This window comes from Gymnoscopelus braueri (assembly GCF_963280865.1).
Source record: "Gymnoscopelus braueri genome assembly, chromosome: 2".
NCBI classification, from domain to species: domain Eukaryota; kingdom Metazoa; phylum Chordata; class Actinopteri; order Myctophiformes; family Myctophidae; genus Gymnoscopelus; species Gymnoscopelus braueri.
In genome coordinates, this window is record NC_137604.1 from 7340595 (window position 1) to 7358974 (window position 18380).

The following is an 18380-nucleotide window of genomic DNA, read 5'->3' on the forward strand; positions in this document are numbered from 1 at the left end:
TTAAGATGTTCGGTTACATCATTTTATGTGAATATTGGCTGCTGCATAATGTTTAAATGTCAGACAATGCTGCACCACATGTCTACGATGGGGAAAAGAAACTGGTGTACACGACCTGGAGACTTGCATGAGATATTTGTGTTTTGTAGTATATGGTGTAGTAATGTTCTTGTGCCTTCCTGTCTTGACTCTCCTCCCTGTAATTTTTGTAAGACTAGTCACCTGTGTCCTGTTTGCTTGTCAGCCTATCTTGTGTTGATTGTCTTTTGAGTTCACCTGTCTCTAGTTAATTTCCCTGTCTTTATATACCCTTCTGTTAGTCTGTGTGTTCGTCAGATCATCGCTTTATTGTCAGTCAGTGTATGTAAAGTGTTTAGGCTGCTAGCCATCTTTAATATCTGTTATCGTTCTTATTAGGGAAGCCTAAGTTGGTTAATAAACCTCTTGAATCTTGATCCTCGTCCGTGTTGTGTCGTACTGCTTTTGGGTCCTCCACACCGTTCCGGACAACAGCAGCATGCAACAAAGCCTAGTTCTAGAGGGATGAATCACTTCTTACCACCTACAGTATCAGTCTGGTTGACCTATGTGGGTTTGGTGGATGCCAGGAGAATGCTACAGGTCCTAATGCCTTTTAAGTCTGCTTTGATTGATTTATTGATACTTAACAGTTTGCAAAAGGTACAACGGTACAGTTATACAATAATACTTAAAGGATAACACTAAAATCCCTGAGGGCTTGGTTCCATTGTGGCCTCATTGTGGCTTTTAATGCCTGTATGCCATGCATGTACCATGAAGCGCATGCATAGTCAAAATGACGTTGGATGAGTGCTCCAGCTAGTGTCCTCAGAGCGTTCCTACTGACCAACGAGGGGACCCTGCCCTAAAATGTTTGGTTGACTTTCTTGATTACTGTTGCCATTTTTTCACTGAAAAGATTTTTCTCTAAAATACAACCCAGGTAGGTAATGTCTTCTTTCCTTTTGATAACATTGTCACCCACTCTGACTGTAAAGTCTGTGGCCTTACTGAGTTTAATTTTTGAACGCAAAAATAAAGGATTATGTTTTGCCCAGGTGTAGTGACAGTTTGTTATCAGCGATGTGCAGATTTTTCCGAGCTCAGAGCTACAGCCATTTGTCCTTGTCCGAGACCAGGAGTGGCGAGTCATCAACAAATTGCAGTCACATGACTGAAAATTTCTGACACTTGGATAATGCTGCAGTAGCAACATGTATTAACAACATGTATTATTTATGTTGTGTGTCTAATATCCGAAAATAAAAACTGAACTGAACTGAACTGATGTTATGTCGTTAACGTAAATTAGAAACAGTAGGCCTAAAGGCCCTAGTATATTTTCTTGAGGAACGCTGCGGCTCACTGGGAGGGGGTGGATAGGGTTCCGTTCACATCCACCACGTTCTATCTCTACTCTAGATAGGATTTCATTAAACTGTGTGGAGTTTGCATGTTCTCCCCGTGTCTCCTAGGGTAGTTAATACCCTCACAAAAACATGCAGTAATCCTGGTCACTATACTGCCTCCCCCTGGTCAGCCAGGGCGCCTGATGGAGGGGAAAGGAACTGGTTGGAATAACGTGTTCCTTCCACGCGCTACGTCTAACCAGGGAACCTCCCCCCTGTCGGGTGATAAGAAGCGGCCTGCTTGCTCCTCATGCATTGAAGGAGGCATGAGCTTCAGCTTGGGCTCTCCCTAGGCTGGCAGAGGGAGAGTAGCGCCCAGGATTACATAGGCAATTGGCACTGGGTGAAAAAATATGGGTTACAAAATCGTGGGATAAAAATTATAAAGAAAAAAAAAAAAAAATAGATAGGATTTCATCACAGATGCATCAAAACCGATCAATTGCCTTCAACTTATCTATCAGTATAGAATGATTTACAGAGCCTTCTGCTCAGCTGCCCCTCAACTGTGGAACTCACTCCCGGACCAGCTAAGAGCTCCACAGTCTGTCAATGATTTCAAGAGAGGACTAAAGACTTCCCTTTTTAATAAAGCATTCAGTTAGCTTTTCGGGTTTTACCCCCTAGGTCCCCCCCCTTCCCCCACCTTGCTTTTTTTTTCTTGTGCAAATTTTATTTATTCTGTAATGCAGCACTTTGAGATTTGTTTCATATGTAAAATGCAATATAAATAAAATGTATTATTATTATCCACCTTTGCATTATTGGCTCTATAGCTCTATCCCCATCTCTCCAGGTCTTTAGTAAACAGGGGGAAAAAAGCCTGTCCATCCTCTGTGCGTGCCATGCCAGATGACATCGCCAAGGCCTCGCAACGGGCAATTTAGTTTTTGTTTTGATTGTATTGAACAACCTGAAAAACCCTGCCCCTTATATTTAGTGTTATAATACTAACTGAACTAACTGTCCTGGTCCTCTGTGTTTTCATCAAAAACAAGAGATCAGAACGCACATCACTATGATATGTCTTTTATATTCCTGAACTGATTGTTTAACAAAGGTCCCCACCCCACCATTAGTGTTTATTCATCAGCTCTCATTGACTTCAATGCATTGCATCAAACTTGCGACTCCAGTTTGCCTCCCAGTGGTCGACAGTCGCTAACACATCTGCCAGCTGGAAATACCAGACATGTCCTTGATTCTGGGGCAAACATTATGCACGCCCGCATGCACACACACACACACACACACACACACACACACACACACACACACACACACACACGCTCACGCACACGCACACGCACACGCACGCACACACACACACACACACACACACACACACACTGTCTGTCTGTCTGTCTGTCTGTCTGTCTGTCTGTCTGTCTGTCTGTCTGTCTGTCTGTCTGTCTGTCTGTCTGTCTGTCTGACTGACTCTCTTCATTACTGTCATTCCTGTCATTCTCGCTCAGTGAACATGAACTTGATTAACAGGAATAACTTTCACTGCAGCACAACACTTACAGTCTGGACTCATTTCTGCTACGACACACCTTGCACGCAGGTAAGCACTCTGAATGAGAGAAAAGTTATTATCTTTCAATATACCAAATATAACAAATAAAATTAAATAAAGGTACTGTTTATAGGCAGACCACAGAAGAGTATATCAAATGATGAATGCATAATGATGTTATGACAGAATATTCACAGATCGGATATCGGTGCTATATCAGCCAAAAAAAGATAGATCGGATCGAATCGGACTGCAGCGAAAATGACATATCAAACACTCTGATCAAAACACTCCATTCCAGTACTCTGCTCCAGCACTTCTATCCAGCACTTCCTCCCAGCAAGTTGTGGAACATTGTTGACTATGATTCTGGAGAGGTTATGTTCTCTGTTTGAGTAATATCACTTGATCAATCCTTTTTCAACACTTAGTTTTCACATAAAATCAGTATTAAAAAGTAAAGATGTTTGGGGAGCGAGGACCGCCTGCCGCTCCAAGCTGCTCCGGTCGGGCCGCGCACCACATGTTGCACGGACTGACAAAAATTCCGTGCAACACAGAAGTGCGTAGCTCGTCCCTGATCAAGATTGCAGTCAAATGTCTCCGTAATCCACACAAGTATGTTTATAAATACCTTGTGACTGTTAAGTTATATCACCAGCCGATCAAAGAATACGATTTGAAACGCAAGTGACTTTGGCTGAATGAACCACACTCGCTTTTGCGACTCGAGCCCCTCTCTTTCGCAGTGGTGTAAAGTAACTAAGTACATTTACTCAAGTACTGTACTTAAGTACAAGTTTGAGGTATTTTTTACTTTACTGGAGTATTTCCAATTTTCAGTACTTTTACTTCTACTCCACTACATCTCAGAGGTAAATATTATACTTTTACTCCACTGCAATTATCTGAAAACTTTAGTTACTACTAGTTACTTTGTAGATTTTGATTATTATTACAAAACATACAGTAACCATTTCAGCCGTACATACATTTCGGCCATTTGAAAATAGTCGATCTACAAGCTCACAATGTGTCGTGATGCGAAGCATTGTGAGCTTTCAGATCTGCTATTTTCAAAAGATTTGTATACATTTTATACATTTGAAAACGTGTGAAATGGGACATTCTGCATAATGAGTACTTTCTACATTTGGTCCATTTTGATACCAATACTTACGTATTGATACTTTTACTTAAACAATGGGAGTACTTTTTCCACCACTGCTCTCTCGGACCTGGTGATTAATCATTAACCCACAGGATTTAATATTGTCCGTCTTATTAAAAAAGACAATGTCTACATAAAAAGGAAACTTAGACAGCATAGAGACTTAAATATGTGCCGTATCGGAACGGTATTGATCGGATCGGTATTAATGCTGCCTGATCGGAATCGGATCGGGAGTGAAAAATCTTGATCGCAGCACCTCTACTTACTTGACCAACAACAGGCATCAGTTAGTTAACATTCTATTTTGTTGCTTTTGGGCAGAAACCGTTGTTTCGTAAATGAACGCCCTACGTCAGTGGTTCTCAACCTGTGGGTCAGGACACCCAGGAGGGTCCCCACATGATTCTGGGGGGGGGGGGGGGGGGGTCCTTAGATGACAATGAAGTGACAATTTAAGGACTTTTGAGACCTTTTTAATACCTAAAAAAAGATAAAGAAAAAATTAATGAAAAAAGCCCATCACTGCATCAACAACTGGTCAAACATTGGCCGAATTGTCTAAAAATAATATGAAAATAGCTGCTCTACTTGTAGATCAGCTATGTTCACAATATTTATCTGTGGAGCCGAGTTCTAAACATAATGCCTCAACTCCTACAAATGCAAGTGCTTGTCAGGGTGGGGGGTCCCCAGTTCAAATTATTATTTTGGGGGCCGCGGCCTGAAAAGGTTGAGAACCACTGTACCACTGTAGCACAAGAGTGTCATGAAAAAGAGCCAATCAGTCGCGGAAATAGCCAATCTACAAGCTCACAGCACATACTGTATGCAATATACGGCCGATCTACATACGAAATGTGTATGCAGATTACTGCTGAGTGAAAGTGAAAGCGTCAAGTCTGTGTATTCAGCGTTGCACCCTCTGGTATGAGGCACTCTTTATCTCAGAGTGTTGATGCTTTTATTACCCGAAGGATGCAATCGTTGGCCCAAACAAAGAGAAAATTCAACTTTAGGGGTCTGCTACACCTTCTAACAGTTAGAAGGACCAGGTTTAGTCTAAGCTGGGGATCCATTTCTTAGACTAAACCTGGCCAAGAAGGCCCTGGTATAGACCTCTGTCTCCACCCTTCACACCTCCGTATAGGCATGTGGTTACATCTTCATACCCCCAAATATATTTGGCTGCGGACCTCGTCTGAAAATATTTTGGCGCCAGGGACCCACATAAGATTTGTGTTGTTAAAATGTGCCACAACTATTCACAAACCTTTCAAGGGTTTTCACACTGTTTCAAAATGAGCAGATATACAAGCTCACAGCGTTGTTTAGTGTAAAGTCCCAGGTAGCTCTCTCAGAGATATTGTGTTGAAGTTTCATCTTCTTTTAATGTACTTTACCTGGTGGCTGAATGATACACAAAAATTACCCTCTTTATCTAACTGTTGGATAAAGAGGGACACAATGAATGCCTGGGTGATAATTTTATCACATGCCCTCATCTGTACCTTTATTTATTCACAAAGACAACAAGAAAATATTATTTGATCAACACTTGAATTTTTTGTTTTACAGTTGAAACAACAGCGGTGGAGAAGATGTACAGTCAAACAGTTTACAGTTTACAGTTTACAGTTTAGGCATTTAGCAGACGCTCTTAATCCAGAGCAATTTACAATAAGCAAGGACTCAAGATAATACATCAATAATACATCAAATGCATAGAAATAGTAATCTAATAATAAAGTAATACATAAGTAAACCAATAATCTAATAATAACAAATACATACGTAAACCAATAACCTATCATCAGCCTACATTGAAACTATACACACTATAGGATGCCAGGTCAACAATGACCTGGTATCTGTCTACATAACATGCTATCTAAGTTACATTTTAGCCTTTGCATAATCCTACAAGGTCATCAAGGCTAGGGCAAGTGCTACGGGCTGAGGTGGAGTCTGAAGAGGAGAGTCTTCAGATTACGGCAGAAGATTGGGAGTGAGTCTGCAGTTCTAATTGCTATGGGGAGTTCATTCCATGGTTTGGGAGACAGAAGGGAGAAGAGTCTGGGACGTGTGGAGCGTTGTCCCGGATGTTTTAGCTGGGTTTTCCCTGTGTTAGCTGATCAAACCTCAGCTTCCATCAGAGGTGAGTTCTATTAAATCCAGTGGTGTAGTTCTATTCTGCTATTCAGTGGTTGGTCCCAATGAGCAATATTATAAACTATTTATACCATCGGACGATGGTGTAACAGTCGAATATAGCTGATCTACAAGCTCACAAAGCGTCACAATGCAACGCTTTGTGAGCTAGTAGGCTATTTTTGGTGTGCAACACTGACGTATGTAAAACGCTTAAAGAGGCTTATTGTGATGTGACATGACAATAAATAAAGGTGTGTGTTCATGTATTTATTACCCTTTGTTCACCTCTGCATCAAGATAAATGATATGTATTAAAATCCTACACACACACACACACACACACACACACACACACACACACACACACACACACACACACGCATTGTAGCTTTGTTCCTTAAACAATGTTTTCTCTTACAGGACTGACTGACCTCAGGATTCTGTTGTTGGGATGGTGGGGGTCTGGGAAGAGTTCAGCAGTAAAAACCATTCTTGGAGGAGGTGTTTTTAAAGCTGGTCAACGGTCAGCGCAGTGTGAGGTCAGACATGGTGAAGTAGCAGGGAGACATCTGACAGTGGTTGAATCACCAGGCTGGCTCTGCAACAGTCCACTACAGAACACCTCAGAGATGGACAAACTGGAGATCCAGAACAGTGTGTCTCTCTGTCCTCCTGGACCACATGCTGTTCTTCTGATGGTTCCTCTTTATAGAGAATTCACCAAAGCACAGAAAGTAGCAGTAGAGGAACACATCACACTTCTGTCACAGGGACTCTGGAGTCATGCTATAGTACTGTTCACCCATGGAGACTGTCTGGGAGACACAAGCATTGAGCAGCACATTGAGGCTGAAGGGGAAGACCTCCGCTGGCTTGTTGACAAATGTGGGAACAGGTATCATGTCTTCAACAATCAGATGAGAGATGACAGTCAGGTTACAGAGCTGCTCGTGAAGATCGAGGAGATGGTGGCAGGAAACAGAGGTGGTCACTATGAAGTTGATGGAGATGTTGCAGAGAAGTTGTCAGAGAGGAAGAGGAACATAGAGGAACACGTCCAGACATTCATGACGAGGACACACAGACAGAGAGCTGCTCTGAAAGCTCTGTTTGAAGCTGAGTGTGGCAGTGAGTTCCTTATATTCATGTTTTCACTATTATATTCATATATCTAACGATTGGATTGCCACATAACTTGCTGAGGAAATTCATGCTCCTCAGAAGATGCTCCCTACTGGTGACCCCATGACCTTTCCTCTAGTGCTATCCTCAGGCTAAAATGCAAAATATATAATACGCTATTGGACAGATTTTCTGGATGGACCCTACTGATTTTGTGACACCGTAACCTTTTCTCTAGAGCACTTAAGCCAACATTTCCAGTTGGGTGCATGGAGTAGAACGGCCTCTAGGGGCTGCTAATGTTATGTCTAATATCATTTTAGACTAACATGATACTAGTATTGTTCATATAATTTCTGCCGGGCAGAAACCTTGTATATCCATATTCCAACGTTTTGTTATGTCATATTACAGTGTCACACAAAAATAGCAAAAATAGACGATTATTTTTCCCATTTCCGTAAAAGTAACAGTTTTGGACATACAAGGTTTCAGCCTGACAGATATGACACATACCTTACCTCAGCATGTTATACTTGTCTTCTTAGCTGCTGGGTATGTGTGTGTGTGTGTGTGTGTGTGTGTGTGTGTGTGTGTGTGCGTGTGCGTGCGTGCGTGCGTGCGTGCGTGCGTGCGTGCGTGCGTGCGTGCGTGCGTGCGTGCGTGCGTGCGTGCGTGCGTGACATCAGTTTATACATTTTCAACACATTGACATAATTGATCTCATGACAATGTGCATAATGTATAAACATAATGTATCATGAGTGATACATTAGTACAGCTCTGAGGTCAGTTTAGTCAGTATTGTACTATATATATAGCCTGGGACCAGACGAATCTGCCAGTGCAACAAAAAAAAATGCACTCGGCCATTTGGGTCTGGCACCTGCTCCAGAAGACGGGGGTGACCAATCAGGGCCCAGTATTCAAATATGGGAGAGTGTAATTGGTAGTTGGTTTGTAGGACTAACCAATTGCGTCGAGAGTCATTGTTTTGACCCCCCCCCCCCCCTTGGAAAAAAAACGTCCTCATAGAAGCACCAGACTCATATCCACGCAGTGATATAGTCTGGCTACGCCAGGCTACTATATATACTCAACATAAGAATTCATAGAAGTGAACGTGTGAATCCAGACCCTACAGTCACATCAGTGTTCAGCGAACTAATGTAGAGTTTCTTCCAGGAGAACATCAGAGTCTTCCATACGTCAGGGTGATGATGGTTGGTGGCGACCAGCCTGGAAGAAGCAGAGCAGGAAACATCATACTGCACAGCGCTGTGTTTACAGAAACTTTAATCACGGTGAATAAATGCATTTGATGGAAAGATCTCAAAGTAAACAGAATAGACATCAGTGGCGGAAAAAGTACTTAAATTTTTTACTTAAGTAAAAGTATCAATACCACAACGTAGAAGTACTCCATTACAAGTAAAAGGGCCTGTGTTCAAAATGTTACTTGAGTCAAAGTACAAAAGATTGTCATCAAAATATACTTAAAGTACCACAAGTAAAAGTACTAAAATGTTTGAAAATAGCAGATCTAGAAGCTCACAACGCGTCGCGATGTGACGCGTTGTGTGCTTGTAGATCGGCTATTTTCAAATAGCCTATGTATAAAATAGGGCTAAAGTGGTTAATGTATGTTTTATAATATAATGGTTTATATCTGCAAAGTAACCAGTAACTAAAGTTTTCAAATAATTGTAGTGGAGTAAAAAGTACAAAAGTACAACACGGTTTGATTTGTAGTGGCACTGTTAGACAAAGTGATGGAGAATAATAAACCAATGTGTTCATCTCTGTCAATCTTGAGGTGGAATTCTTCAATGACGACAGAATAGTAATTTTGATGAAGATTTTGTTTAAGTCGCATGTAATGATTATTATGACTAACATATAGTAAAGCTCATATTCCAGGAGTTTAAAACCCAGACTAAACTGACACAATGTGACAGACAACAGAGACGAGTGGCTGGAAGAAATGTGAGAGTGGTGAACTGTCCAGACTGGTCGACTACGCCCCCATCACAGAAGATGAAAGACGTCCTACACGGTGTGTCTCTGTGTTCTCCTGGACCCCACGCTGTCCTGTTGACTGTTGATGTCATGTCCAGTTTCTCTGAAGCTGACAGGAGATCAGTGGAGGAACACATGGAGCTGCTTGGGGACAGAGTCTGGAGACACACTCTGGTTCTGTTCACATGGGGATTCTGGCTGGGCGAGAGAAGTGTTGAGGAGTACATAGAGTCTGAGGGAGAGGCTCTGAGGTGGCTCCTGGAGAAATGTGGCTACAGGTACCATGTTCTAGACTGCTCCAATTGGGACATTTCCGAAGTCACAGCGCTGATGGGGAAAATACAAGACATGGTGACGAGGAACAGAGGACACTTCACGGTGGAACAGAGCCAAAGAGGAGCAATGGAGGAGGAATGGGAGCCAGAAGAACCAACACTGCCAGGTGTCAGGAGAAGACAGAGCATAGATATAGCCCATTGTCCTCCAAGTAGTGAGTATCAACATAATTGATCTGCTGACAGACTTCAATGTGATGGTTCTTACAATGATGACTGTAAATTTGGCGGTGGCGTTTGGACTCGATCTTGATTTAACCCTTCCATTGTGTTAGGGTCTTTTTTGACCCGTTTTCAAGTTTAGATAGGTAAAAAGTACCCTTTACATTTCTTTATTGGAACGAGGCTTCATGATATCCTCAGAAACAGACATTTTAACGCAACAAAATTATTTATCATAATTTTAATTAATTCTGATGGTCTCAAAAAAAAAAAGTGACACTTGTGGTGTTAGGGTCCGAAATGACCCGGCAAAGAAGTGTGGCTCAATTCCCCCCCAAATTGTCAATATTCAATGTTTACATGTTTAGTCCATGAGCCAGAGCCCCAAAATTGAGCAAAAATTATCGAAAGAGTGGGCAAAACCAAACCTATATTAAATTGTTCATAGGGTCAATACGAGTAAATAAATATATGATAACCTCTCCACAGGAGCAGCTTTTTCATGGTTATCACACATTTTGTTATTTTCCCCATACATTACGTACATGACAGGTGAAAAAATGACAAAATTTAAAAAAGAGTTATCATAATGAAACTTCCTGAGTTGATTACTTACATGAAGACAATGATTTATCGTATTACAAGTTTTCTGAAATTGTATATTTAAATATGCAAATTAGGCATTTAGTCCATGAGCCAGAGCCCCAAAATTGAGCAGATATTGAATATTCCCTCGTTAAAAACCTTTGAATCCAACATCTTAACAAAATGAAATAAGTATGTTGACTCTGGCTTTGTCCAATGTTGATTCTGGAAAGTTATGCAAATTTGGGCATATTTTCCTATGCCTAATTTGCATATTTAAATATACAATTTCAGAAAACTTGTAATACGATAAATCATTGTCTTCATGTAAGTAATCAACTCAGGAAGTTTCATTATGATAACTCTTTTTTAAATTTTGTCATTTTTTCACCTGTCATGTACGTATGGGGAAAATAACAAAATGTGTGATAACCATGAAAAAGCTGCTCCTGTGGAAAGGTTATCATATATTTATTTACTCGTATTGACCCTATGAACAATTTAATATAGGTTTGGTTTTGCCCACTCTTTCGATAATTTTTGCTCAATTTTGGGGCTCTGGCTCATGGACTAGTTTGAGAGTGAGAGAGACTTGTCCTCAATTAGCATTTGCTATCAGAAGTAAAATAAAGTTTGAGTTTATGAAAAATAAATGACTTTTTACCTTCTATGGTACACGGGTCATTTCGGACCCTAACACCACTAGTGTCACTATTTTTTTATAATTTTAACATTTTTTAAAGTTAAAAAACGAAAACAAGTATTTTTTTATATATTTTTTTGGAAGTGTGTTCTAATTATTATTCTTAATTATTCTATTCTAGCTAGATAACTTAATTATCCATTGCCTTCATTATAGGAAATTTAATGAGTGAATTTTAACATTTTTATAATAGAAAACGAGATATTTTGAAAGATGAAACCCTAGCCCTAACCCAACATAATATTTTTAAAAGTGTTTACATGGATATGAATGCATTACAAGTCAGCTATGAGGTGGGAGGAAAAAAATAATTAAAATACTTATTTTTTGAGTATTTTGGGCTGATTTAAATCACAGGTCAAATTTGACCCGCTAACACCACAAGTGGATGCAGTTTTCTAACACAATGCAAGGGTTAAATATGTCAGTATGCAATTATGCATGCGTGATGTTGTTATAATTAGTATAATCAGTTGCAGGCTTTTCTCATTCTTGTATTTTCATAAAATGTCTTGTTGCAGTGAGTGATGGAACATCACCATCTGAAACAGGAAGTTCATACCGCTGGTCACCTGACAAGGTCTCTGATTGGCTGATGAAGAGACCTCCTGCGCCAATAGCGTCCTCTGCAGGATATGACACCATGAGTGAAGCTCCTAGCCAGACAGATGAAACTATGGTAACAATTACACTGATTTTATTTAATAGAAATGCAGTTCCTTCCGGTGTGGTAATGATAACAGGAATCCATAAAGTGCATCATTGCACTCAAGGAGGCACTTCCATTGGCTATTTACTTATTATATCCATATATTTTATTATTCTGGTAGAAATATGCTAATGTGATTCACCCTGTGCCAAATGGAGAAATATGTTCTTCATATCTGGTTGTATCCACCAACCAGATAGAGTTATATCCATGTCTGACCACATTCATAACATCATTTGTTAGAATGTATTGAAAGGAAAGCCCCTTGACATGTAGTCATTTGCCAGGGGGTCCTATCATATTATATCTCTACTGTCCAGTAGCAACCAGATAACTCCAAAACATAATATAAGTTTTTCAGGAAATTAAGAAAACCTTATATATTTTTAAACAAAGCAGTACTCCCTCATCAAAGTTGGTATAGTGACTTTATATATTGTCAGATACTTGCATGACTGTGTCATTATATTATCAACACTTTACCCAAATCCAGCTCAAGTGGAGTTAGGAGTTTTGTCCGAGCAGAAATCCGGCTCAAGTGGAGTCCGAACAGCTGACAATAGCTCCAATCGCTGCTGAGGGAGAGGTTTCAAATGGGTCTAAATTCCCAAAAGCTTACAATGGATCTCCAAGCTCACAATGCATCACAACGTGTGAATTAAAGCCCTGATGCTTCATGACACTTATTATATAGGCCTTTAATAATAAACAGGACTTTAAATATTACAATAACTTCTGCAAAGAGGGGTTCACAGAGTTGGAGTTTGAGTAGAACTAGCGCGACATAAATGCTATGAACTAATTTCTTGTCACAATGCTCTCCTCATTAAACACTTCATAGATTTTAGAAATAGTAAAGGGTGTTCAATAGCGCTGATTTATGAAAAATCTGAAAATGGAGTTTTCGACGATATGCTGTTAAGAGTGAAGACTTTGTACGTAATCAAATTAAATCAATCAAAAGTGTTCACAGGGACCTTGACCTTTGACATTTGAACCCCAAATGGAAATGATTTCATCCTAAAGTCCAAGTGGACATTTTTGCCTAACGTAAGGAAATCTGCCCCCAGGCGTTCATGAGATATTGCATTTTTACTTCTCTTCCTCCCTCCAAACAGGAACAAATCAGAGAAACAGGTCCTGGTTGAACAGCTGAAAGCAGAGAAAGAGGAGAAGAGGAGGATACTTGCTGACAAGAGCCTGGTAAATACACACACAATACATTTATAGTTTTATGAAATGAAATGAACACACAATGCATTTATCGTTTTATCAAATTAAATGAACACGCAATGCATTTTTAGTTTTATGAAATTAAACAAACACGCATAGCATAATATAGTTTTATCAAATGAAACAAAAACACAATGTATTTATAGTTTTATCAAATGAAATAAACATGCAATGCATTTATAGTTTTATCAAATGAAACAAACACACAATGCATTTCTAGTTTTATGAAATTAAACAAACACACAATGCATTTATAGTTTTATCAAACACTGCTTAATTAGATGATACTAAAAGAGTTGGTATGAAATTGGACCAAAGTCAAATAAAGCGTGTTTGTGTGTCATCTGTCACTAGAGACATTCACATCACTGAACACTGGTAGTCTATGACTGCCCTCTGCTGGTGTGAAACCGGCATAACATTCATGTTCACTAAAACAGTGCCAGCACTTTTCAATAAACCATTTCCTTTCTTTCTTTCTTTCTTTCTTTCTTTCTTTCTTTCTTTCTTTCTTTCTTCCCATCCTTACTTCCTCTCATGTGGTGTAGTTGGAGCAGCAGGTGGAGAGTGTGAAGTTGGAGCTGGAGACTAAGAACATCCAACTGCACCTTCAGACAACTAAAAGAAACTCATGGTGATGAACACACTGGTGAGAGCAAAAAAACACACACACACGTCACACGCAGGCACGCACGCACGCACGCACGCACGCACGCACGCACGCACGCACGCACGCACGCACGCACGCACGCACGCACACACACACACACACACACACACACACACACACACACACACACACACACACACACACACACACACACACACACACACACACACATACACCAGACCTGTTTTTCTCTTCTGTTTATGATTGTCTGTATCTACAGTAATTGTCTGCTCTGCTCCCATGTGTTATACTCAGTAGAGAGAGATGTAATAACAGTAACACACACCACCAGCAAATGTAAATCCACAAGCAGAAATTATGTTAGACAACTTTTTTTGTGTAACTTTATAATGTAAGTTTATACACATGGCCCGGGCTGGCAAATATGAGTATGCAGAATATGCATGTATGCATATATGCAGAGAGTTAGTAGTAATTTCAAGTTCAGTCAGATAACTCATGAATAGATACACAAGTAAGACGCGCGAACGCTGGAAGCGAACGCAGCCCTATTTTATTTTTTTGTCTTTTTGAAATTGTTATGTTGTGTATTTACGGACTTCCGTGTTAATAATCCGTGTTATTTCACTGTGATGGGGAGAGCGTAGAGAGAAAGTGACGTGACTGCCTCCGCCTCATATTGAAGTTAATAGGGGGGATATGGTTCTCCTATGCACAGAGTTTCAGAGTTCCTACTCATCTATGCACGGCTCCACTCTGACATCTGTCAGCAGGCAATGAGAGCGTGAGTCACATGGGGGCGCGTCTGTCAGCAGCCAATGAGAGCGCGAGTCACATGGGGGCGCGGCTGCACACATATTGCACACAGAGACACACACACTCAGACAGAGACACACACACCCCGAGCACGGTGTCATAGTAAGCTGCACTTGGCCTCCTTCCGCGTTCGCAATAATAATATAGGCCTACATAATATAAAATGTAAATACAAGTATTATATTTGATCTTTGTGTTCGGGCTCACACGCACGCACGCACGCACGCACGCACGCACGCACGCACGCACGCACGCACGCACGCACGCACACACACACACACACACACACACACACACACACACACACACACACACACACACAGCCTTTGACAAGAGCGTCCCTCTCATGTGATGTCCACAGGTGTGTGTCAGGAGAACAGGTCAGGCTGCAGCAGAGACTGGAGGACTGAGGACAACAAACGTCTCGTCATGGAGAACGAGAAGCTCCTGAAGAAACTACACCAACGAGAACAACTCACCCTGTTGGTTTTTAATTGTAGTTTTTTTTTCTTCATCAAATAAAATACTAACTAAGTGTAGGTGTGTAGGAAATATTAACCAATACAATTAATGTAGAGTTACTTTATGTGTAAATGAGAAACATTATCCTGGTTTAGCGGCTGTGTCTGTATCATGGTGATAAGAGGTGACTGTGTGAATATTCAGTGAGGGTGTGAAACGTTATCTCAGCTAATAGAATTGACATGGATACAAAACAGTGGAGTAGTTGAGCAAAGAACATGAATGACTAAACACTTTGACTATGCTACAGGAAATAGAAAGTTGATAACTGTGACTTATATTTACACAGAAGCCCACCTGAGGGCCCCCCTGATGTCTTTGGCCCCTGGGCCTCGGGGCCTTGGGCCTGGCAGGTCGGTTCTATAAACCACCTCTGCACACACAGCTGATGTGTTTTTCATTTATTTGTATGTATCACCACACGTCCTCATTAAAGAACCAGAGACTCAGTACTGCCTCCCGCCTCTTCATTATGACAAACAATGCCACAATCACTATCAGTTAAATAGTGTTTATTTTACATTTAAAAGCTCAAAGCCTGAGAGAGACTGAAAATATTGTATCATTTTGATGAGGTGTAACTCCAGGGCCCTTTGTGTTCTTAATCTAATTGTAGCGCAGCGTTGGTTCTCACGTCAGTCGAAAACTGAAACATTTAATACAATTTGCTACAATTTATATTTATATATATTTAGCTCTATTTCATTAAAAAAAACATGTGTAAGTATCTGAATGCATTAGCCAAGGCCATTCAATGCTACTCAATAAGCCTTAACGGGATAGTTCACAGAAAGAAAATATATTTTTTTCTATGGATTAGTCACCCCATGGAGACTTGAATTCATGGATATTTGTTTAGTTTTTGTCGCATTTCTAAGACAATAATTTGATGACCAGCGGACAGGCAGCGGTTCCAGTAGGAGACACAAAGGAGACTCTTTGTGTCTCTTACCGGAACCGCTGCCGGTCATCAAATGATTGGCTTAGGAATGCAACAAAAAATAAAAAAATCCATGAATTCAAGTCTCCATGGGGTGACTAATCCATCATTTTTTAAACTTTAAACTACTATGAGCTTAAAGTATTGTGCAATGAACTTAAAATAGTCTGAACGTTTCAGTTTTGGTCTGGTTCTTTGTGATGGAGACACACATCGCCCTGTTAGAGAGGGACAGTCCATTACAATGAGAAGCATGCAGCAGACCCAACCGCATGCATGCATTGCAAGGTCTCTCTATTGAGAGGTTTTGGTTTACATTTACTGTTCCCACATTCATTTAATGTAACTGCAATTTAATCTGCAGCTTGAACACAAATAATTGCACACGCTCCTTTATACAGAACCTAGTGTAAACTGGTAATGTGACAATAAAATTTAAGCTGACTGAGATGAAAGGATACACAGAATCAGCGTTTTCACTTTTGTTTAGGTAGATGCAAGTTATGTTATTTAGATAGATGTATGTTGTTCACTTTTACAGTGATTCTGTGTTACTGGATTCGATATTGTTTCCATGAATTGAAAAGGTTCTATATCTAACTGCTACCATTGCTACTTGCTGCTTGTAGCACTTAATGGTTTTCCTACTCTAATTATTCCTGCCCTGTTGTTGACTGAGGGTTCATGTCAGTTACTTTGATCTCATACTTTGTATAAACACAGCTTCCATGGGTGCTGTGGGTGCCAGACACCCATGTCCAACAATGTAGACAATCTCCTAAAATGCTATAACTTACATCATCATCCCAATAGCCTATTGCATTGGTTCTCAAACTTTATGCACCCCCACAATGAATACATGTATTTGGCCTACATGATTTAGTGCCAGGGACCCCAAAATGATTAAAACATTGGTAGCCCTTTAGTATAACCATTCATATTGATAGATCATTCACAAACTGTTAGTTAATACCTTGTTAATGACTGGTTAAGCATTTGTTAATAGCTAGTTAAGGATTAATAATGATGCCTTTTAACCAGTTAATAGATTTATAGACATGTATAAACCATTACCAGTGGTTGTGGTCTTTTTTGGAAATGTATGTGTCTCATTGGATTAATGTCTTGTTAAATATTTGTTCCTTCCATATAACTAAATCGTTTATGAACAGCTAAATCAGTTTGTGTGCCTCTGCAAAGGCGTATTACTGTGTTGAATCCCAATCTTCACTGAGGGAGCGTGCATCAGTAAGCCTTATGATTCCTTCGTCACACTGGAGGTGATCTGTCCAATCCAATCCAATCCACTTTATTTATATAGCACATTTTAAAACTTGTTCAGGGTTAACAAAGTGCTGTACAGATAAAAAATCTGTTACCAAAGTAACAAACAATTAACAATAACTTTATGTGTGTGTGTGTGTGTGTGTGTGTGTGTGTGTGTGTGTGTGTGTGTGTGTGTGTGTGTGTGTGTGTGTGTGTGTGTGTGTGTGTGTGTGTGTGTGTGTGTGTGTGTGTGTGTGTGTGTGTGTGTGTTTGTTTGTTTATTTGGATCCCCATTAGCTATACTACCTTAGCAGCAGCTACTCTTCCTGGAGTCCACACAGAAATAAATGACATTACATTAACATGAAAACCTTGTACATGACATAACAGTAAAAACACTTAAAATACAACCAAAATGGTAAAGCAAATTGTGTAGTAGCCTAAATAATTGCATAAATGTAACATCTTAATGATACAACAACCATAGTTAGTCACAAATTCAGGTTTACAAATTCAGTTATACTATGTAAAAACATTAAACAGTGTGCAGTTAGCCGTAATCAAGCAGATTCCATGAGATATTTATTTAATTTCCTTTTAAAATCATATTTACTTGGTGCCTGTATGAGTTGTGATGGAAGACTTTGCAGCTCCTTCATTGCTCTATACATTACTGTGTGTTGCATTGAATTCCCGTTTTTGAAATGGGAAACATAAAGAAATGTCATGTTCTTGCGAACGCGGAAGGACCAAGTGGAGCTTACTATGTAACCCTGCTCAGGTTGTGGGTCTGTCTGTCTGTGTGTCTGTCTGTATGTCTGTCTGTGTGCATGCAGTACCTATGTAGAGGGCGCCAGAGTGCAGGAATTTAGACAATGCAATGCAACACCACACACACACACACACACACACACACACACACACACACACACACACACACACACACACACACACACACACACACACACACACACACACACACACACACACACACACACACACACACACACACACCATCCCCCATCACAGTGAAATAACACGGATTACAAGTCCGTAAATACAC

At 40.2% G+C, this 18380-nt stretch overlaps 1 protein-coding gene across 1 annotated transcript; it reads left to right on the forward strand.

Annotated features, from left to right (window-relative positions):
• Positions 1 to 2979: 2979 nt before the first annotated feature.
• LOC308100324 (GTPase IMAP family member 8-like) lies at positions 2980 to 15532 on the forward strand. The gene is made up of 9 exons (XM_080449335.1): positions 2980 to 2997; positions 5699 to 6278; positions 6695 to 7402; positions 8582 to 8700; positions 9317 to 9905; positions 11722 to 11879; positions 13028 to 13112; positions 13691 to 13791; positions 14951 to 15532. Exons 2-7 carry the CDS (start codon positions 6152 to 6154, stop codon positions 13055 to 13057), a joined length of 1731 nt encoding a protein of 576 aa, XP_080305461.1. The 5' UTR covers positions 2980 to 2997; positions 5699 to 6151; the 3' UTR covers positions 13058 to 13112; positions 13691 to 13791; positions 14951 to 15532.
• The last annotated feature ends 2848 nt before the right edge of the window (positions 15533 to 18380 follow it).